The sequence below is a fragment of the Ranitomeya variabilis genome, chromosome 4 (genome assembly GCF_051348905.1).
Source record: "Ranitomeya variabilis isolate aRanVar5 chromosome 4, aRanVar5.hap1, whole genome shotgun sequence".
Classification (NCBI taxonomy): Eukaryota; Metazoa; Chordata; class Amphibia; order Anura; family Dendrobatidae; genus Ranitomeya; species Ranitomeya variabilis.
The window spans coordinates 320,958,397-320,982,237 of NC_135235.1; the positions used below are offsets into that span (position 1 = coordinate 320,958,397).

The 23,841-nt window shown below is 45.4% G+C and overlaps 1 protein-coding gene across 4 annotated transcripts in view; it reads right to left on the reverse strand.

Moving 5' to 3' along the window:
- The window catches only part of ARHGEF12 (Rho guanine nucleotide exchange factor 12), a 189,423-nt gene that overhangs the window by 112,447 nt on the left and 53,135 nt on the right, over positions 1 to 23,841 (reverse strand). For all 4 annotated transcript variants that reach the window (XM_077250483.1, XM_077250482.1, XM_077250485.1 and 1 more), the window contains 9 exons: positions 22,618 to 22,675; positions 22,299 to 22,453; positions 22,105 to 22,182; positions 21,907 to 22,026; positions 10,351 to 10,440; positions 7,399 to 7,470; positions 6,972 to 7,064; positions 4,434 to 4,547; positions 1,682 to 1,780 (listed from right to left, as the gene is read on the reverse strand). In XM_077250483.1, coding sequence (XP_077106598.1) covers positions 1,682 to 1,780; positions 4,434 to 4,547; positions 6,972 to 7,064; positions 7,399 to 7,470; positions 10,351 to 10,440; positions 21,907 to 22,026; positions 22,105 to 22,182; positions 22,299 to 22,453; positions 22,618 to 22,675 — 879 coding nt within the window. The remainder of the gene's footprint in view (positions 1 to 1,681; positions 1,781 to 4,433; positions 4,548 to 6,971; positions 7,065 to 7,398; positions 7,471 to 10,350; positions 10,441 to 21,906; positions 22,027 to 22,104; positions 22,183 to 22,298; positions 22,454 to 22,617; positions 22,676 to 23,841) is intronic.

The window sequence follows — 23,841 nt, forward strand, 5'->3', positions numbered from 1 at the left end:
TTTTGGCCAAAGCATTGTGGGGCCGACAGATATGGGTGGGCTTAAGTCTTCACATCATTAGCTAGATAACACAATATATGGCTTTAATGCATAAGTAGTGGTAGACTTGTACCCAGTTTTTGAAAGAACCCATCAGCAAGGTTGTCCTAAAGATCTTGGAGCACTAACCACAGATCGTCTGTGGATGTCTCTCCATGTAGTCCCAGACAGGCTCAATGGTGTTGAGATAAGGGATCTGTGGGGGCCATATCGTCACTTCCAGTGACCCTTGTTCTTCGCACAGACAATCGTTCTTTCTGACATTGGCTGTATGTTTGGGGCCGTTGTCGTGCTGCAGACAGACGCCGTCCTGATGGTCTTACATGAGTAAGTATCTGCCTGTATTTTGACACCATTGTATTTTGAATGGTGTCGTATAATACAAGTAACCACTTATCAATACGATCAGGGAAGGGGCTGTCTCCAAATATATTCTGCAGCAGGACAATGACCCCAAACATATGGCAAGTGTCACTATCTTTTATGTAAAGAACAAGGAGTCCTGGAAGTGATGATACGGCCCATGGATCCCCGATCACGACACCATTCAGTCTGTCTAGGATTAGGGATTTGCACAAGCGACATCTGCAGAAGATCTGTGGTTAGCTCTCCAAGATGTTTGGAGCAGCCTCCCTCTTAAGCTCTTTCAATAACTGTGCACCGAGAAGAACTGATGCTGTATTGAAGGTGGATATTGAGGTCATTCAGATTTCTCTGTGGTTCATTCACTTTGGTAATAAAAAATAAACTATCAGTTAACAAAATACATTACAACATTTGTTCCACATCGGTCTGAAACTCTTGGACAGTACAGTCATTTATTAGACAAAAAAAGAACTTGAAACATAAAAAGCAATATTTGCAAAAGGTCTTCATGCTACATTTTCATTAGATTGGTGACACTTTGTAAATGCATGTCATTTGCCTTTATATAAATCATCAAGCAGGACTTTACTGTCCACACACTCCTGGCAGACTCTCTGCTCCATTATCTGCAGAGCTGCACTCCGAACACCAATATTGTTGAAAGAAAACCGGTTACGTCCAAAAAACGCGGTTCACCAGACCAGCAGATATAAGGTTAACATCCTGCCTGGCTGCCATAGAGCAGAGGGTGAAGGGAGGAAATGAGCTTATCTCCGCCCTGCGGCTGCTCACTTCCTTCATCATGGAAGTGTTAGGGGAAGTCACCACTCATTATCCAGTGATCCCTGGCACACTGACAGCCCACCCTGCACTCACACACTGCGGTAAATCAATGTGACGGGGAGTGATTGCAGCCAGTGGTTGCAGCGCGGATACACAAGTTCATTTTTTCCCTGTAACCGCTGTTACCGTAATGCAGCCGGGCAGGATCTTTATGATATATCAGCAGATTAACCCTATAACTAAGTCAATAGTGTTTTTTGGACATGAATTGTTTCCTTTAAAGGATATTTTTTTAGCTCTTGATGTTGCAGGGCTAAGTGACCAAAGTAAAGGCAAAGCAATGGTGATCACGATCTAAAGGAATGAACATCCTCATGGCTGTGTGACCTCACCATTCACTACTATGAGGTTAATAAAGGGATAGGGCTGGAAGGGGAAATACAGCAATAAGAAACTAAGTAATCGTTAAAGTAAATGGCACTTTTGTTCTCACCGCCGTCCGCTCTAGGAAGAACTGGTAGAATTCAAGAAATACTCTCCGCGTTTCCTTTGGGTTGGTTTGCTGGTAAAGGTCTCCATACAGGTAGCAGAGCTGTGGGAACACAACAGGTCATCTTATTAGTTCCAGAAAATAAGATCACTGAAGTGGTTTTCTAGGATTAGTCCAACAGGTCTGCTTTCTTTCTAAAATCGGGTCACACCTGTCCACAGAGGTGTCTGGTATCACCACTGGAGTGAGTGCGGCCGAGCTGCAGTACGAGACAACCTGTGGACACGTGGGCTGCAGGTTTATTGGTTTTTAATGATGTACAACTCCTTTAAAGTGTAACTGTTTTAATTTTTATTTTATAAATTATTAGTATGCATTTACCTAAGCAACTTTATCCAACATAACTTATCAGTAACAAACACATCAGAGGAAACTGGAGGGGTTGGAGGAGGGGGCTAACCTCCAACCAATGGATACTGAAGACCTAACCTCTAAACTCCACTAAAGTCCTTGAAAACCCTTTAGGGTAAGGTCACACAGGGTGTTTTTGCTGCTTTTTTTTCTGCAGCAAAACCTGATCTTCTTGGCAGGAAAGAAGCAGCATCAAAAACGCAGGTTTAGGTGCAATTTTGGTGCATATTTTGTTGCGTTTTTGGTACGTTTTTTTTTTTCCCCTCTTTGTCCATGTTAATGTCCTTAAATTTTCAGCAGCAAAAATGCAGCAAATAATGATACCTGCGTTTTATCAACACCCATTCAAGTCAATGGGTGAAAAACGCTGAAAAAATACAGCAAAAACGCTAAAAGTAGCGACATGCTCTATGTCCAAAAAAAAGCACAGCCAAGCACAAAATACTGATCACACAAAAAAACAATGTGCGTGCATGAGATTTCTGAAATCTCATAGGCTTTGCTGGTATTATAAAAACGGCTGAAAATTAGCATAAAAAACGCAGCAAAAATGCCCAGTGCGAACTTACCCTTAAGGCTTCTTTCACATTTCTGTCGGTATGGGGCCGTCACGAAGAGTCGGCGTGACGTACCGATGGAAGGGTGTGCTTTCACATTTCCGTCAGACTGCAGGGTGAGGAAAGATCGGGAGAGCGATATTTCCTGCTGGGCATGCGCAGTCTGAAACACTGGATGCAACGTACAGAAAAACGTTCCCTTGAACGTTTTTCTGTGACGACGGTCCGCCAAAACCCGACGCAACCAGTGCACGACGGACGCAACTTGTGGCCATACGTCGCGATCCATCGGCAATACAAGTCTATGGGAAAAAACATATCCTGCGGGCAAATTTGCAGGATGCATTTTTTTCCCAAAACGACGCATTGTGACGGATTAAAAAAATCAGAAATGTGAAAGTAGCCTTAGCTTTTAATTTGGCAGTATAAAACAAAGAGGTAACAAACCATGTACTATAGTTTGTTACAAAAAAATTTACTGCTAAATCCACCTTCAGTAAAGCCAATTTGGCTGTTCAATAATGGAGCAAGTAACGGTCTAAGGAGCTGGGAGAGGGAGCTAGAGTGAGACAGTCAGTGAAAAAAAAAAAGATGCTGCTGCAGCTTCAAGTGTTATATCCTACCACACAGCTGGATTCACAGCAACACTGCAGTTGTATTGTGGCTTTTATGGTACTTTTGAGGGGTATGCTGCATAGAAATAGACATGACTGCTTGCCTATGTGTGCAACAGGTCTCAACCTCCAACTGAAACAGAGTTCAGAGAAAACGGACTATTAAAAAAAGAGCCTGCAAAGAGGAAAAATGCTTAAAAAATGCCATGTCTTATAATGGTCAAAAATACCATTACTCCTCATGTACACACAAGGCAGTTGGATTGGAGACCGGGGAATCAATTCCCCCAAGGTCAGTAACTTGTGACCGCTGGACGCGGAGTCATGCGAATCTCCTCATGCCCAGCTCATTCTTTGATTAGCCGGGCTGACATGACGTAGTATATGCGACTGGGTAATTAAAAAAAAGAGCCAGGAATCCCAGGAGGTAAGGGGAGAATCACAGGGCTCCGGTTCGGAGCTTGCAGATGACTGACCTAACCGATGCACCGGCGTCCACAGAACCGATTCTCCCATCTCGAAAAACAGCTTACTCTCAAAAGTTACCTGAAATAACGGGAACTTTCTAAAATGTAACATTAAATTAAAATATTCATATAAATGCTAAACTCCAAACAACTGAAAATACAATTTTTAGCCAATTATTGGTCATTTAAATTTCAATTCCTGAGCCACTCGTGACCTGATCAACTAATGGATAATGCATGAGCCAGTCAGGAAGCAGCGTAGGCAATGTACGTTGTCAGCATCACCAGTGTGCAGGTGTCCGCAGCCTCCCGGAGAGGATGTATTAGCAGATGCTCACCGACACATCGCGAGGGCCAAGGAGGCATTAATATATGCAGCGTGGCACCTCCAAAGCAGCAGGCTACAAGATATTTCACCATTATTAAATTACAGGAAAAGTGGTTTTGCAAATGGCTCTACACTTCTGACACCCTGTCCATGTATTAGCTATTCAGACAGTAATCTGACTACTGGAACGTCCAGGTGTTAATGAGCCAGGTTATGCTGGGTAAGCACACGAGGCAGGAACAGAATACAAATAATGCCAAAATACGTTCTGCAATGAACAGCAGCTGGTGATGAAGAGGTTATTAGGATTTTAGGTCTATAAAGTCAAGGTTAATCAAAAGGTGGACATCACTGCTTTCCTTATCTTCTGTTACCTACCAAAGGTGCAGGGTCAAATTGAGAAACTACATGGAATATAAAAACTGCAAGGTGCGCAGGGTGAGACTTCAAGAGGTCCATACTTTGGAAGCAGCTACACTGGTCAGCCACCTGCTGGGAGAAGAGAAAGCCAAGTAAGCCCCATAAGATGACAATCTGGAGTTCTTCTCTATTACAGAGCTAAAGGTACCGTCACACTAAGCGACGCTGCAGCGATACAGACAACGATGCTGATCGCTGCAGCGTCGCTGTTTGGTCGCTGGAGAGCTGTCACACAGACCGCTCTCCAGCGACCAACGATGCCGAGGTCCCTGGGTAACCAGGGTAAACATCGGGTTGCTAAGCGCAGGGCCGCGCTTAGTAACCCGATGTTTACTCTGGTTACCAGTGTAAAATGTAAAAAAACAAACAGTACATACTCACCTTCGCGTCCCCCAGCGTCCGCTTCCTGCACTGACTGAGTGCCGGCCCTAACAGCAGAGCGGTGACGTCACCGCTGTGCTGTATTTTCACTTTACGGCCGGCGCTCAGTCAGTGCAGGAAGCGGACGGCGGGGGACGCGAAGGTGAGTATGTACTGTTTGTTTTTTTACATTTTACACTGGTAACCAGGGTAAACATCGGGTTACTAAGCGCGGCCCTGCGCTTAGTAACCCGATATTTACCCTGGTTACCATTGTAAAACATCGTTGGTATCGTTGCTTTTGCTGTCAAACACGACGATACACGGCGATCTGACGACCAAATAAAGTTCTGAACTTTAATCAACGACCAGCGATATCACAGCAGGATCCTGATCGCTGCTGCGTGTCAAACACAACGATATCGCTAGCCAGGACGCTGCAACGTCACGGATCGCTAGCGATATCGTTTAGTGTGACGGTACCTTAAGATCGCCATTACAGTTCCTTATCAGACAGAACACAAGAAAGAAAAGTCTATAAGAGCACTGAAAAAATTGGGGAATGATCAATCTTATATGTAGATATTTATGCGAGAGATCTACGAGATCTCGTATAAGTAAGTCCAGGGTGCAAGACTTAGAAAAGGGACTCCGTCAGAACAGAATGACTGTTTAACCTAAGTTTAGGCTCTTAGTGCCCCCTTGGCGCGGCCATACAGTTCAGTGCACCTTCTCACCTGCTTGTTCCCCTCTATCTCCACCCTCTTCTTCTTTGCTTGACAGCTCTGGCTTTATATATCCAGAGAAGAATGGAAAACAAGTAGATGGAAGGTGCACTGAACAGTATGGCCATGCCAAGAGTGCACCGAGAACCAGAACTTGGTTTATAGAGCGGTGCACTGAACAGTATGGCCATGCCAAGAGTGCAACAAGCACCTAAACTTGGTTTAAAGTCATTCTGTGTGGACAGGCATTCTTTAATTGTATAGGCCATTTCTAAACACGGTTTGGTTTTTCCCATACAGGTTAAGTTTTTGGGCATGTTAGTTGGGAGGGCCTAACTATTAACTGCAAAACCAACAAATAGGGAAATGAGCGTTCTCAATCTTATGAAGGCTGCCCGGCGTTGTGCACCATCTAGACATTAGCTTATAATAGAGCTCCTGATAATGTCGAGCACAAAGAGGAGTCACAAATGGGGTGAAAAACTTCTTGCGCAATGGAACAAATGTATCATTCTCCAGGTTTAAGACAAGTTGGAATCTCTTCTCTAGGAATCTCGTCTCCAATACCTAAACCATGGTCTACAATGAGGATCTCTTGTGCCTATCCTTTACCCTGGACATTTATGTCTCATTTTGCTCTATGTGATCGCCAGAACTGCAGGACTTTCCTTCTCCCTATAACACCAAACTCTTCTCCCCTACATTACATTGCTCTTGTGCTTTTCTTTACTGGACCTTTGTGGGTTCAGAAATATATATATATATATATATATATACACATACATATATACATACATATATATATATATATATATATATATATATATATATATATACATACATACATACATATACATACATACACACACGCCATTTGAGGCTAGGTTCACATTAGCGTATCTGTGCACAGCGTATTATCTGCATGCGCAAACGCATGGCTATGCTGCATTTATCCACATCAGCTTACACATGACGCAAAAAAAGTTGTGTGTGCGTGCATTTTTTTATGCGCATGCATTCAACTTTTCCAGGAGGGCGTGTCTCAATCGGTTCCTGGACATGCGCAGACCGAAGAACGCAAGCACATCGAAAGCATGTCCTTGCGTACCAATGCGTTCCCATACAGTAATGCATTGTTTTGACAATGTCTCATCCGCATGCCTGCGCATATTTCACGCCTCAAAAAAATGCATTATGTTGCGTTCGCCGCACACCGTGAAACAACGTACGGGGACGCATCCGCATGCAATATGATGCAAACGCATGTCTCTGCGTACACAATGTTAAATATATGCACGCAAGATGCATGCAGATCTATACGCAGGCATACGTTGCGCACAAATATGCTAATGTGAACTCGGCCCGAGCGAGTAAAATGCCAAACACCATCTCAAGCTGCCCATTTTATTACCTGCTCTGGTTCAGCATCGAAGTCTTCGTCCTCAGCACCAATAATACTATGTGCAAAGCGAGCAGAGGGACTCCCCATGCTGGACTGAGAATCCTCGAGCAAGAAAGACAAGAGCGCAAATAAGTGAGCAGGTCACGTTACAGGCCGCACAGTCGCTGCTTTCTGACGGTGGTATTAGAGACATTATGCAGTTTTTTGCATCCCCTAAAATACAGGAAGACGACATTTTCCTTATATGCATAACATATTTCACTACAATGTGCATAAATGGAGCTTACACTCCCCCAACAATTACATGCAGCAGGTAAAGCAGAGAATTGGGGGCTTTTATGGTGGCTAACACACAGTACAATGCATGCAGAGCACAATAATGTGTAAATGAGCGCAGAGGATCAGATGCTGGAAATTAGGCCTGGGGTCTACATACTGTATCCAGATACTCGCTCTTTTCAGGGCTTTCTTCCAGAAAACTCTTTTCTCTTTGTCCACTGCATGGGCTCTGTAAAGATGGATGAAAAAAAAGAGAGATTACTAGAAAGAACAAAATTATTGCCATGTTTAGACAGATAACACAGACAAAATATCATTTATCAATGCTTACACTAGGTTCACACCTGTGTTTGGGAATTTTGTTTTTCCCATCTGGGTTAGAGAGTTTTACATTGTGCAGGACATAACTAAACACGGACCCCCAACATACTTAATGGGGCCCCTCTGATCCCGTTTGTATCTGTTCCTCCTGATTGGAGATGGGCGAATCTGGACAGTAAGATTCAGCGACTGTACCGAACACCTACTGTTTGGGCACAGACACCAAACACTGACTTCACCAGGAAGTTCACGTTTCTGTTCCGGTTCGGAGGCAAGTAGCTGTGATCGGAGGCAAGTAGTCAGCTGATGGAACTACTGCTACCATCAGCCTCCAACTGCTGCAGCTAATAACAGTGAGAGCAAGCATGGCTGATGGGAGTATTCATCGCCTGACGGCTGTCCTCTAAATAAATAAAAAATAAAGGGAAAAAAAAAAAAAAGACGGTGTGGGTTCCCTGTATTCAGATAACCAGCCAGGCAAAACTGACAGCTGCGAGCTGCAATCCTCAAGATGCCCCCCTCAATTTTTGACAACCAGCCTTACTAAAGCAGATAGCTGGGGGCTGGTATTCTGAGGCTGGTAAGGGGCCATGGATATTGCCCCCCCCCCCCAGCCTAAATATAGCAGCTTTGCTTGGCTCTTTCCACTTGCCCTGTTGTGGTGGCAAGAGGCGTAATATTTGTGGGGTCGATGGCACCTATGCAATGTCCAATGATATAAAACCAAAGGTTTAGTAATGGAGAGGCCTCCATAAGACGTCTATCCATTACTAATCCTATAGTTATATGGTAAATAAAGACACAGCCAGTATAAAATCTCACTGAGCAGCGGTGAGTTCATTGGGAGAAATTTCTCCCGGTGACCTCTCTGAGCTCAGCGCTGCACCAGGAGACTTTTCTCACTGTGCTAGCGGTGATCGAACTGGAGGTCACCGCAGTTCAGGGGCCCGGCTGGGAACACAGCCTCACTGACCATCAGTAACCTCAATGATGTCACCTCTAGTCACTGACGCTAAGCTCGCAGATCATTCTTCTTTTTCAGCCTGGATGGTCGCATCTTGGCACCGTCGAGGTCGAAAACTAGTTTTCCCCAGACATGTATTACGGCGTGTGACAGAACGACTGGACAGGTGAGGGATAAGGTTGTTTTTTATTTTTGTTTTATTACAGGAGACATTGGCTTCAATGGAATGGGTGTTAGGCAAGTATAACTGTGCTTGTTATTTTTAAATGTGAAAGTGTTTGTTTTTTTTATTTCAAATAAAGGACTTTATATGGTAAATAAACACACAGCAAGTATAACTATAGGATTAGTAATGTATAGGTGTCTTACAGGCACCTCTCCATTACTAAGCCATGGGCTTGATGTCGCCGAACAATACAAAGGTGACATCAACCCTACAAATATGAACCCCACTTGCCACCACCACAGGGCAAGTGGGAAGAGCTGGGCAAAAGCATCTAATAGACGCCCCTTATCTGGGCAGCTGCGGTTTTTAAGCTGGGAAGGGGGTCAAAATCCATGGCAACATAAAAGCCTGAGAATACGAGCCACCAACAGTCTGCTTTAGCTTGGCTAGTTGTCAAAAATAGGGGGGATCCCATGCCGTTTTTTTTTATTTTAACATTTAAAAAAAAAAAAAAACGTGGGGACCCCTCTATTCTTGATAACAGCCCTTGCTAATGCTGACAGCTGAAGGTTGCAGACCCCAGCTGTCAGTTTTGCCTGGCTGCTTATCAAAAATACAGGGGAACCCCAATTTTTTTTTTTAATTATTTATTTAGAACGCAGGCCAATGAAGACTCCTACCAGCTGCCGCCTGCTCTTGCCGTTAGCGGCAGCGTAGGCCAATGGGAGCAGTAGTCTCATCAGCCTACGCCAGTGACCAGAGAAACTTTTTGCTGTGGGAACATCAGCTGCCTGATCGGCAGTAATGATTTTACTGCTGATCAGAAGCAGCGTTTACCATGCTGCTGATGCACATGACAACATGGCAAGCACTGGATGTTAGAACCCCACCATTCAAGTGGATGGGGTCCGGGTACTGTTCTGGTACCCAAGCTTTTTTATTTATTTATTTTTTTAAACTGTTCAGCCAAACCCACTGGACCCAAACATCAAGGGGTTAACCCATCTCTACTACTGACCCATTTTAGACATGAATTCTATTTGTCTATTCCTAAAAACAAACCCAGATATACGGTAATCCCAGCCTTATTAGCACACGGCACTGGTATAAAGAGTGGGCCACAGCCCTGTGCAGGAGATGTCCGAGGGGCGGCCATGAGAGTTTTCCTACTGCCGTTTTGCTGATTACTGAAGAGCTCTAGTTAATTCACAGTGCAGTTCCAAAAAGTGAATATTAAGGATCGTGTACATTTTACATTTGCAAACTAAAAAGAAAATATATGTAGTCTTCTTCTAGAAGCCATAATCGACAAAAAGCAAGGTTTAACGCCAACTTCCCTGGTGGTCTGGGATAGCAGAGGGTTAAAGCTAGCCTCCATACAAGAATTAAAGCTACCCTACCGCTGGCTATAGTACGTGAAGCTACGGAAAAAGCTGAGTGTGGATGGCTGTATGGTTTCTGTAACGCCAATTTATTGCCAGCTGCAAAGTCTAAAGAAAGACAAAATCTAGCAATAAAGCATAAAGATTATATCAAGAATCAACCTAGAAAAAAAACCTGACTGCTGGAATCCAAAAACCACACTCCAGTAGTATGGAGATCCTGGATTCATTCATAAAAAGACAAGTTCACAACGGTGCAGCAGGATCATTACTCACATCTGTAACATTACTGCTTGGACGCGATCCATCGCCAATGATGTAATCGCAGCGTTCCTGGTCAGAGGAGTAAGTATCCAGCTCATTCATCTGCAAACAGAAGATACAAGTTGAACTGTGCGGCAGATAGGAACGCCATTCTTTTCCTATACTGGAATCTGTGTGTTTAGGTGGTTGCCTCTATTCCTCTACATTATTTACCCATACAGTAAATCAGTGATGGCGAACCTATGACACGCGTAGTCATTTTCAGTGACACGCCGGACGCCGGACGCGGACCCATAGAAATTGCTTCTTTCCCAGGGTCTGAAGGAGAGGAAACTCTCCTTCAGGCCCTGGGAACCATATTAATGTGTAAAATAAAGAATTAAAATAAAAAATATAGCTATACTCACCTCTCCGACGCAGCCTGTACCTCCGCGAGGGAACCGGCAGCGTTGTTTGCTTAAAAATCGCGATTTTCCTTCCTTACGTGAAGTCCCGGCTTGTGATTGGTCGCGTGCCGCCCATGTGGCCGCGACGCGACCAATCACAGCAAGCCGTGACGTAATTTTAGGTCCTTCAGGATTTTAAAATCACGTTCTGGCTTGTGATTGGTCGCGTCGCGGTCACATGGGCGACGCGACCAATCACAAGCCGGGACGTCACGTAAGGAAGGAAAAGCGCGATTTTTAAGCAAACAACGCTGCCGGTTCCCTCGGTGAGGTCCAGGCTGCGTCGGAGAGGTGAGTATAGCAATATTTTTTATTTTAATTCTTTATTTTACACATTAATGTTGTTTCGATACCGATACCCGATACCACAAAAGTATCGGATCTCGGTATCGGAATTCCGATACAGCAAATATCGGCCGATACCCGATACTTGCGGTATCGGAATGCTAAACAATGGCATCCGATCCGATTTTTTATCGGATCGGATGCCATGCAGGAGGTCTGTGGGTCCAAACAACAGAGCTCCGGTGCAGAGCGTCTAGGCCTGGGACTTCCGGTAGGCCAGGCGCAGCTCCCGGAAGTCCCAGGCCTCTGCGTCGGATCTGTGTTGTTTGGGCGGCATTGCGCTGCTCCCTGCTGCGCTGGCCAGAAGTCCCAGGCTGCAATTCTGAGGCCTGAGGAGATCGCTGTCTGGAGGCCCTGTGATCGCTGTCTGGAGGCCCTGTGATCGCTGTCTGGAGGCCCTGTGATCGCTGTCTGGAGGCCCTGTGATCGCTGTCTGGAGGCCCTGTGATCGCTGTCTGGAGGCCCTGTGATCGCTGTCTGGAGGCCCTGTGATCGCTGTCTGGAGGCCCTGTGATCGCTGTCTGGAGGCCCTGTGATCGCTGTCTGGAGGCCCTGTGATCGCTGTCTGGAGGCCCTGTGATCGCTGTCTGGAGGCCCTGTGATCGCTGTCTGGAGGCCCTGTGATCGCTGTCTGGAGGCCCTGTGATCGCTGTCTGGAGGCCCTGTGATCGCTGTCTGGAGGCCCTGTGATCGCTGTCTGGAGGCCCTGTGATCGCTGTCTGGAGGCCCTGTGATCGCTGTCTGGAGGCCCTGTGATCGCTGTCTGGAGGCCCTGTGATCGCTGTCTGGAGGCCCTGTGATCGCTGTCTGGAGGCCCTGTGATCGCTGTCTGGAGGCCCTGTGATCGCTGTCTGGAGGCCCTGTGATCGCTGTCTGGAGGCCCTGTGATCGCTGTCTGGAGGCCCTGTGATCGCTGTCTGGAGGCCCTGTGATCGCTGTCTGGAGGCCCTGTGATTGCTGTCTGGAGGCCCTGTGATTGCTGTCTGGAGGCCCTGTGACTACTACAGCAACCATCATCCAGTGAACTGTGGGGTGTCATTGGCCATTACTGAGATAAGTGAGAGGGAGCGCAGTGATGGCGAACCTGTGGCAGTCCAGCTGTTGCAAAACTACAATTCCCATCATGGCTGGCCATTCAAAGCAAAGGCTTTGGCTGTGAAGACATGATGGGAATTGTAGTTTTGCAACAGCTGGAGTGCCACAGGTTCGCCATCACTGGAAGAATTCCCCCTCCCCCTCACTTATCTTAGTTCATCGCACCCCACACAAGTTAAATAATAGCAAGACCAACAAAAGAAACCAACTGACAGATGAACAAAGAAGTCACTAAGCAGGTAAGTTAATTCTAATTATACATATTTGTTATTTAAACTATACATGTCGCAAAATTATGGTTTTTTATCAAGGTGACACACCACCCAAGTTATGCTCGGTTTTTTGGCGAATTTTGACACACCGAGCTCAAAAGGTTGCCCATCACTGCAGTAAATAATTTAAAGGGGTTGTCCAGCCTTGGGGTACAAGCCTGCTCTTACTAATTTTCCCAAGCTGGAAGCAGGCTGTCACGTGAACGCAAGTATGCAATTTGTATACTTCCGGCCACATTCCGACTAGATGTGTCCAACATCATTCAATGCACTTGCATTGAGCAAGGCTGCACATGTCTAGTTGGCATGTGGCCGCATGTATGCAAATCACAAAGTGGTCACGAACCCGCCACCCTTGGCGGCACCTTAGAATCCTCATAGCACAGTGCACATGGTGTGAGGATTCACAAGTCTGCAGTCACATAGCGTGACGGCAGACTTGTACCTTGAGCAAGAATAACCGATTTAACTATACACAGATACATATGCGTTCATAGAATAAAACACATTAATAGAAGGAAACTTGTCTCACATGTTTAGAAACACTTATCATAATAACTTGATTAAAAAGATAGTCCACCCCTGGGGACTTTTTATTTTACTTAAATGCATGTACTTGGGGCTAACAATCATTTCTGTGTTTGGGTTTCATTTTGTACGGTTTCGTTATACAGGCTCTTTATTTATCGACAGCCAACTTTGATGTGGTCTGTGGTCAGAAATCAGCTGAGAGGAGCTCAGAAAAAGATAAAGATACCCACTCCCTGCCATACAGTGCCAGCAAGCTGAATGATGGACTCTCCGTTAACTCATTCCGGAGCAGCTATAAATACTGGAACACAGAGGCTAGAGAGGGCCAACGGTGCAAAATCTTTAAACTCCAAAATTACTTTTTTTGTGCCAATTACATGCAAATAAAGAAAAAAAAATATTGTACAGAGGGCGGTCCTACCAGTGACTGACAGCTATCGCTGCATACATAGACACAGGGAGGACTGTCAGTCACTAGTAGGACCGCCCACTGGACTCATACATACAAACACCAGGAATTTCAATGAGTAAAATGCAAGTTATACGGAAATATTTTCCACAAACCTATCAATCTGATTGGCTCTTCTTGCTCTATAACATCCTGCCTGCAGATCAGAGACCATTTGCAACATGATAGATTCCCTTTAGAAAGGACAGTTTTATTCTCTGTTCCTTGGTCAGAAGAGCGAAGACCAGAAAGCCGTCTGGGCAGATCAGGGCTGTGGAGTCGGTAAGCCACAGTTGCGACTCCGACTCCTGGATTTTATCAGGTTCCGACTCCGGCTCCTTCATAAATGGCCAATTCGTAACAATAAATTTACTGTTGTAAAATATTAACATCGTGCTTATTCAGTTTCTCACAATCATATAAGTAATCAGACCACTTAGAGCAAAAACTGTGTTTATTAGAATACAATTAGAATATAGCAAATAACTTTTATAAACTTTTCTAAACTCTTGTAAGTAAATATGCAATAAACACTGTTATGCAGTTAATAAGAAGAAATCTATAAATTTGTCCTCAGAAAAAGTATTGCCTCTGTCAGATCCTCCTTGATGGATGCCCTCAAATCTGATTTAATTATTTTGAGAGCAGAGAACAACCTCTCTACACTAACTTGGGTTGGTGGCAAAGCAGTAACCACTCGGGCAACATCTCTGACAATGTCAGGATACAGAGGAATCGCTTGTTGCACTGTTATTTTTGATGGTCGGTCAAATTTCTCAATTTCTTTTAGTGCACATGAAAAATTCTGCTGAAATGTACTGGCTGTGTTCTTTGAAGGGGATGACTCTTCTTCTATGCGGTAGCGCTTTGCACGGTCCTTGTGATCCAAATATTTTTCGAAAATAAATTCTTCATCAGTTGAGGAGGTTGAAGATGTGGCAGGACGACCAAATTCTTCTTGTTCCTCCTGACTGTTCTGTAACCCTTTCATCCTTACTGCTATTTCAAACAGAGCTTCTTTTCCTTTAGTTAGCTGTTGATCATCTAGAAGAATCCGATGCATTGGGTCTACATAAACAGCTGCCAAAAGAATGTTATTTTGTAATAGTAGCTTCTCTCTCCATTTCATTGATGTAGCAATGCCACTTGCAATTAACCCTCCTCTTTGGGACAGGCGAAACATCAGGTTCTTCCACTCCTTTAAGAAAATACCTGGAGTTAAGTCCTCTGCTTGTAATTTTTTAGTCACTGTAAATGGGTGCTCTAGCAATTTTTCCCGCTCAGTCACCTGATTCCACTGACTTTCATTTAGCGTCAGTTGAGGGTTAGCCATGTCTACAAGAAAGGTTTTCAGTTCAACCAAGCGCTGAATCATTAAGTTAGTACTGCCCCACCGTGTGGCTTGATCAATAATTGCCCCTTTTCCAGCACGTCTCTTCAAAATTGAGTCAACTTTAGGGGTTCTGGCAACAGTAGCCAATTTTCTCACCTTGCCAATCAGTGCAGCAGCATGTCCTTCTTGCAGACTGTCTCTTATAGCCAGCTGTAGCGTATGCACAACACAGCGCATTTGATGAATGAAAGAACGTATTGACAGTTTCAACCAGATCATCTAAACTATCATGTTGCTGTTCATCTGAAGCAACTTCAGTTTGCTCCTCAGTTACAATACTGTATTCCTCTATTTCAAACATTTCTGTGTCTGTGGACCCAGAATGTTCTTCTAGCTGCTGGTCACCATCATTACTCTCATTCATTAGCTTAATAGTACTTATCATATTTGAAGCATTGTCAGTTACGACAGAAAGAACTTGCTCTTTTTTAACCCCTTCACCCCCGGAGCTTTTTCCGTTTTTCCGTTTTTGTTTTTCGCTACCCTCCTTCCCAGAGCCATAACTTTTTTATTTTTCCGTCAATTTGGCCATGTGAGGGCTTATTTTTTGCGGGACGAGTTGTACTTTTGAACGACATCATTGGTTTTAGCATGTCGTGTACTAGAAAACGGGAAAAAAATTCCAAGTGCAGTGAAATTGCAAAAAAAGTGCAATCCCACACTTGTTTTTTGCTTGCCTATTTTGCTAGGTTCACTAAATGCTAAAACTGACCTGCCATTATGATTCTCCAGGTCACTACGAGTTCATAGACACCTAACATGACTAGGTTATTTTTCACCTAAGTGGTGAAAAAAAATTCCAAACTTTGCAAAAAACAAAACAAAATTGCGCCATTTTCCGATACTCGTAGCGTCTCCATTTTTCGTGATCTGGGGTCAGGTGAGGGCTTATTTTTTTGCGTGCCGAGCTGGCGTTTTTAATGATAGCATTTTGGTGTAGATACGTTCTTTTGATCGCCCGTTATTGCATTTTAATGCAATGTCGTGGCGACCAAAAAAACGTAAATCTGGCGTTTCGAATTTTTTTCTCATTACGCCATTTAGCGATCAGGTTAATGCTTTTTTTTTTATTGATAGATCGGGCGATTCTGAACGCGGCGATACCAAATATGTGTAGGTTGGGGTTTTTTTTTATTGATTTATTTTGATTGGGGCGAAAGGGGGGTGATTTAAACTTTTATATTTTTTTTATTTTTTTCACATTTTTAAAAACTTTTTTTTTTTACTTTTGCCATGCTTCTATAGCCTCCATGAGAGGCTAGAAGCAGGCACAGCCCGATCGGCTCTGCTATGCAGCAGTGATCATAAGATCGCTGCTACACAGCAGATTTGCAGGTGTGCTGTGAGCGCCGACCACAGGGGGGCGCTCACAGCCACCGGCAATCAGTAACCATAGAGGTCTCAAGGACCTCTATGGTTACAATGGAGGAGCATCGCCGACCCCCGATCATGTGACGGGGGTCGGCGATGCGCTCATATCCGGCCGCACGGCCGGATGCGGTAGTTAAATGCCGCTGTCTGCGTTTGACAGCAGCATTTAACTAGTTAATAGCGGCGGGTGATCGCGATTTCACCCGCCGCTATTGCGCGCACATGTCAGCTGTAAAAAACAGCTGACATGTCGCGACTTTGATGTGCGCTCACCGCCGGAGCGCACATCAAAGCGGGGGTCCCGACATGTGACGTACTATACCGTCACATGTCGGGAAGGGGTTAAGTTCATAGTCTTGCAGAACCTTTTCCACTAAGACCTGGAGAAACTCACTGGTGTGATGAGCTTTGGTGTCTTTTACTGCCAATGTCTTGGTAACTATTTCATTTTTTTTTGTCACAAACAAATCGGACATTGATGGCAAAATAGTTCACTCTGTGACATGTGCAGGCATCCATTTTAAAGGGAACCTGTCACCATGTTTTTGGAAGATGGGATAAAAATAGCGTTAAATAGGGGCAGAGGTGGGCGTTACATTAGTGTGTTTGTTATGCGTTTATTACCCACCTAAGTTGCCGAAATACCTTTGCAAAGTCTCCGTTCTCGCCTGTCAATCAGGCTAGTCTGGTCAGATGGGCGTTGTCTTCCCCCAGATTTTGCGTAGTTTTCCGTTGGTGGCGTAGTGGTGTGCGCATGCCCAAGGTCCCGAATCCTCTGCCAGGGGATTTCAAAGAGCGCGGTGTCTGTTATTGCATTGGTGATCGGTGGGCGCGGCCATCTTCCTTTAGCCGCGCGTGCGCAGAAGCGGCGCTCTGCTGGCCGCGGCATCAGGAAAATGGCCGCGGGATGCCGCGCGTGCGCAGATGGATATCGCGGCGGCCATTTTCCTGAAGCCGCGGCCAGCAGAGCGCCGCGGCAAGCAGAGCGCCGCTTCTGCGCACGCGCGGCCAAAGGAAGATGGCCGCGCCCACCGATCACCAATGCAATAACGGACACCGCGCTCTTTGAAATCCCCTGGCAGAGGATTCGGGACCTTGGGCATGCGCACACCACTACGCCACCAACGGAAAACTAAACAAGATCTGGGGGAAGACACCACGCCCATCTGACCAGACCAGCCTGATTGACAGGCGAAAACGGAGACTTTGCAAAGGTATTTCGGCAACTTAGGTGGGTAATAAACGCATAACAAACACACTAATGTAACGCCCACCTCTGCCCCTATTTAACGCTATTTTTATCCCATCTTCCAAAAACGTGGTGACAGGTTCCCTTTAAGAAACAGAAAGCGTCCCTTGAGAGTTTTTTAAGTTCTTCCTTTTGTTTAAAACCTTCTTCGATTACTAATTTTCTAATACTCTCTCTCTCCAGAGAGACACCAGGCTTGCGGGCCATTTCCCCATTCAGACACATAAAAGTTGGTCGTGAAAATAATGAAATAGGCACACTATCCTTTACAACAAGCTCTATGATCGTTTTTTTAAATGTATCTACTGTCATTGTCACAGTAACTTTGTCACTGACAAAATATCTTGGAACTGATGGCTGCAAAGTTATCTGCTCCTTTGTTTGGCTGGAAGAGCTGGGCACTGGTTCATTGGTTTGGATGCAGTCTTTCTCATCCACTGCTTTCAGTACTTCTGGATGAAAGCGCTGTAAGTGTCTCTTTAGATTAGAAGCTCTGGTAGGAGCATTTTTATCTTTGCCTGAATATGCACTGATCTTGGCTTCACAGCATTTGTTTTCGTCTGGATCATATGTCATACACTGACAGACATAAGGTTTTCTATCTTGAGTGATGGTGAAATGTTCAAATACAGCTGATTTAATGTGACGCTTCTTTGACATTCTCAGGTTTTTAATTCTGCATTCACAATCCAAATGACAATTGTTTTTCCTAAAAACAATTGTACAAAATTATTGCCAGGTCGTACAACTGATATATTGGTCAGTAATACTGTTATTCCTCATGTACTCACAGTTAACTGATGCAAAGTTTGTTGAAAGGATAATACTTCTTACAGTCTTCCTCTTCTGAGTAGCAGCTGTGAGATGCTTGGAAGACGCACACCTAGTAAACATCTAGTCTAGAGGAGCTTTACTACTAAGAATTTGCAACACATTTTCCCCTCTTCAGTTTCATACATTGTAAGTAGGGGGGTTGGGGCAGCATGAGGTTAACTAAGTATAAGATTAGATAAGGGCAGTGGAGAACAGTGACACACAAGAAGTAAAGGCCCCGTCTCACATAGCGAGATCGCTAGCGAGATCGCTGCTGAGTCACAAGTTTTGTGACGCAACAGCGACCTCCATAGCGATCTCGCTATGTGTGACACGTACCAGCGATCAGGCCCCTGCTGCGAGATCGCTGGTCGTGTCGGAATGGCCTGGACCTTTTTTTGGTCGTTGAGGCCCCGCTGACATCGCTGAATCGGTGTGTGTGACACCGATCCAGCGATGTCTTCACTGGTAACCAGGGTAAACATCGGGTTACTAAGCGCAGGGCCGCGCTTAGTAACCCGATGTTTACCCTGGTTACCAGCGTAAATGTAAAAAAAAACAAACAATACATACTCGCCTTCTGATGTCCGTCAGGTCCCTTGCCGTCTGCTTCCTGCTCTCACTGACTGCCGGCCGTACAGTGAGAAGTGAGAGCACAGCAGTGACGTCACCGCTGCGCTCTGCTCTCAGTGTACGGCGGCTCAGTCAGAGCAGGAAGCAGACGGCAAGGGACCTGGACACCGAAAGGCGAGTATGTACTGTTTGTTTTTTTTGGTAACCAGGGTAAACATCGGGTTACTAAGCGCGGCCCTGCGCTTAGTAACCCGATGTTTACCCTGGTTACCCGGGTGCTGCAGGGGGACTTCGGCATCGTTGAAGACAGTTTCAACGATGCCGAACTCGTTCCCCTGATCGTTGGTCGCTGGAGAGAGCGGTCTGTGTGACAGCTCCCCAGCGACCACACAGCGACTTACCAACGATCACGGCCAGGTCGTATCGCTGGTCGTGATCGTTGGTAAATCGCTAAGTGAGACGGGGCCTTAAGAAATGTCTCTATCTTCAGCAGAACTGCTTATCACTGTTGTTCATAGTTTGATAGAACATATATATTCGAGTAACATTTATAAAATTCATATGAAAATTCAATTATGAAATATTAATACATTTTTTTTTAAAGCTTGAGTCGGAGTCGGTACATTTCTACCGACTCCGACTCCAACCAAAACTAACTCCAACTCCACAGCCCTGGGGCAGATGAAAAGATTAGAGGCCTAAAGGTACCGTCACACTCAGCGACGCTGCAGCGATATAGACAACGAGCCGATCGCTGCAGCGTCGCTGTTTAGGCCGCTGGGGAGCTGTCACACAGACAGCTCTCTCCAGCGACCAACGATCAGGGGAACGACTTCGGCATCATTGAAACTGTCTTCAACGATGCCGAAGTCCCCCTGCAGCACCCGGGTAACCAGGGTAAATATCGGGTTACTAAGCGCAGGGCCGCGCTTAGTAACCCGATATTTACCCTGGTTACCATTGTAAAAGTATAAAAAAAACACTACATACTCACCTTCTGATGTCTGTCACATCCCCCGGCGTCCACATGGTTAAGCGCTGCTGCTCAGAGCTTCCTGTACTGACTGTGAGCGCCGGCAGTAAAGTAGAGCACAGTGGTGACGTCACCGCTGTGCTCTGCTTTACGTCCGGCGCTGACACATTCAGTGCAGGAAGTTCTCGGCAGCAGCGTGTAACCCTGTGGACGCCGGGGGACGTGACAGACATCAGAAGGTGAGTATGTAGTGTTTTTTTTTTACTTTTCAATGGTAACCAGGGTAAATATCGGGTTACTAAGCGCGGCCCTGCACTTAGTAACCCGATGTTTACCCTGGTTACAAGTGAACACATCGCTGTATCGGCGTCACACACGCCGATACAGCAATGACAGCGGGTGATCAAGCGACAAAATAAAGTTCTGGACTTCTAGCTCCGACCAGCGATATCACAGCAGGATCCAGATCGCTGCTGCGTGTCAAACACAACGAGATCGCTATCCAGGACGCTGCAACGTCACGGATCGTCGTCGTTCTCGCTGCAAAGTCGCTTAGTGTGAAGGTACCTTAAAAGATACAAGACACTTTACAAAGACCTTGGCATCCCGGTGTCAACAGATTAAAATGTCACATCAAGAAGTTTGCCAATCATTGAATATTCAAGAAACTCCAGGAGACAAAAGAGGAAATTAACTAGAGAACCATAAAGAAAACTGGTTCAAAATGTTGCAAAGAAACAAGTGGAGAAGTGATGGCTTCAACCAGCACCATAACAAACACACTGAGAAATAGAGGGCTCTATGGGAGAAGACCTAAGAGGTGTGATTGGGGGTTCCCATGTGTGGAGGGGGCTCAGGACCGAGCTTCCATCGATGCCGTCACTCATCTGACAACGGCATTTATATGCAGTGGACGTTGGTGCTTGCACATACCAGCTCCCATCAGCCCTCCGCAACAGCGGGACACAGGCGGATAAATTACGGCAAACGGGGGGCCTTCTGCCGCGATATTGGTAGTCCTGTGAAGCTCAAGTACACACTGATCTTGATAAACTATACACACTATATACTATAGGTTACAGTCCACAAAGGGGAATTAAAAAAAAAAAAAAAAAAACAGTTTTCAAAAATCTAAGAATAAAAAAAGAAAAATAGAATAAATGCAAAAATTCTAAATCACTCCACTTTTCCCATTAATAAAGAAACGTAGAAAATAAACATATCTGGTATTACCACGTACGCAAAAGTAAACTCTACAAACGATAAAATTAATTAACATGATAGGTAAACGCCAGAGTGAGGGAGAAAGAAAAAAAAAAAAATACTTACCGGTAACTAAAAAGAGAGATTGATGTGCCAAATGTGCCCCACATTGGCATCAATAAAACGCAAGAAGATGAAAAAAAAATAAAATGTTATGGGTCCATGAAAATGGAGACACAATCTCACCATTTATTTATTTATTTTTTTTTTTTTTTACAAAATTCTGATTTTTTTTTTTCTTCACTCAAAAGGAACTTGTCACCTCAAAATGCGGTCCAATCTGCAGGCACCGTGTTACAGAGCAGGAAGAGCGCAATGGATTGATATATAGTGTTGTGGGAAAGAATTCAGTAAAATCTGGGCTCACTTTAAACTCCTCTTTCTGGGGTTTTGGGTCCAGTGGGCGGTCCTATCAGTGACTGACAGCCATCTATGTATGCAAGACAAAGCTGTCAGTCACTGATGGACCGCCCACTGGACCCAAAACCCCAGAAAGAGCTGAGCATTTAATGAGTACAGCATAGACTATACCTAATGTTTTCTCACAACACTATAGATGAATACAAGTGTCACATGGTAAGATTTCAGTCATGGTTGCTGGCACTAAGGCCTCGCCCTCGTGCTACACAATATGAGGCCTAGCACACTATAGCGCCCCCCTCCACCAATTTGGAGAAACACAGGTGGGAGTTTTAGACCAGAGCACTCCTACAGAACGTGTGGGGTTCGGAGACAAGACACTTCTCTCCCAGGAGCTGACTACATGTTCTCTGCTGACTACATGTTCTCTACTGACCTGTGTGGGAGATTTGGTTTTACACAATTGTTCTTGGAGCTGCTGTATGTGTTTCTTGGTGTCTTGGATGTCCTTATAGAGCCGCGTAGATGGCGCGCTGTTGTACTCCTCCTGGGACGACTAGGATCAGAGGGACAGGAGACATTGGTAGGGAATTAAGCAGCCACCTGCGACGTCCACACCGGCACAGACACCAACCTGTAACTGCTCTTTTTCCTTCTGCAGCATTTTCTTCAGGATGTCTAATTTCTGGTCGTGCATAATATTGTTCTGCTCCTAATACAAGAAGTGCAGCGGTGGTAGGAAAAAAAATACATTACATTTCTCCAACTATTATATTGTTCAGACAATATCTGAACGCTCTGTAATGTTAAGGAAAGGAAAGTACTCACCCCCAATAATATGGGGCTGGTTATTCTTTCTAAGGGTCCGTGCCCATGATTCACTGGAGACAAGTGCAATGGTGAAAAAGGATCATTCTCAGATAAAGGGACGTGGGGGGATCCAGGAGGGCGACCTTGAACTGTAAGAGCCACATAGGAGCCGGCTGTGTAGAAATCAGTATGGGAGAATTATAATATGTGTATAAGCACCGCATATCCCACATGGAAAATGCACAGAATGCTATTCCAGTCTCTCACAAACATACAAAATTGGTAATTTTTGTAAATTTATTTAATTTTTGCTTACTATAGAAGGAAATACACTTACACTTTATAAGCTTCACAACTTCAAGGTGGTTGGAGTGTGTGACCAGGGTCCCATTGACCTGGAAGAGAAATAAGGGTAGATAGAAATCTTACTGGAGATGGCATCAGACTACACGCTATGACGGGCCAGCATAGTACGAGGGACAGGTGGGCCAATGAGGGGCCAGCATAGTACGAGGGACAGGTGGGCCAATGACGGGCCAGCATAGTACGAGGAACAGGTGGGCCAATGATGGGCCAGCATAGTTACGAGGGACTGGTGGGCTAGTGACGGGCCAGCATAGTACGAGGGACAGGTGGGCCAGTGACGAGCCAGCATAGTACGAGGGACAGGTGGGCCAATGACGGGCCAGCATAGTACGAGGGACAGGTGGGCCAATGACGGGCCAGCATAGTACGAGGAACAGGTGGGCCAATGATGGGCCAGCATAGTTACGAGGGACTGGTGGGCTAGTGACGGGCCAGCATAGTACGAGGGACAGGTGGGCCAGTGACGAGCCAGCATAGTACGAGGGACAGGTGGGCCAATGACGGGCCAGCATAGTACGAGGGACAGGTGGGCCAATGACGGGCCAGCATAGTACGAGGGCAGGTGGGCCAATGATGGGACAGCATAGTACAAGAACAGGTTGCCCAATGAAGGGCCAATATAGTACAAGGACAGGTGGGCCAATGACGGGCCAGCATAATACAAGAACAGGTCAGCCAATGACGGGCCAGCATAGCACGAAGGACAGATCGGCCCATGACGGGTTAGCATAGTATGAGGACAGGTTGGCCAATGACGGGTCAGCATAATACAAGAACAGGTCAGCCAATGACGGACCAGCATAGCACGAAGGACAGATCGGCCCATGACGGGTTAGCATAGTATGAGGACAGGTTGGCCAATGACGGGTCAGCATAGTAAGAAGGACAGGTCGGCCAATGACGGGCCAGCATAGCCCGAAAGACACATCGGCCCATGACGGGTCAGCATAGCACGAAGGACACATTAGCCAATGAAGGGCCAGCATAGTACGAGGACAGGTTGGCCAATCACAGGCCAGCATTGTACAAGAACAGGTCGGCAAATGAGAGCAAAGCATAGTAAGCGGACATATGGGCCAATGTAGGGGCCATCCTTATTCTGCATGTATGGGACCTCTATAGATAATAAACATAATCTTTCAACAGTGGACACCGTACCCCAACAGTATAAAGAATGATCTGCACTGCAGTATAT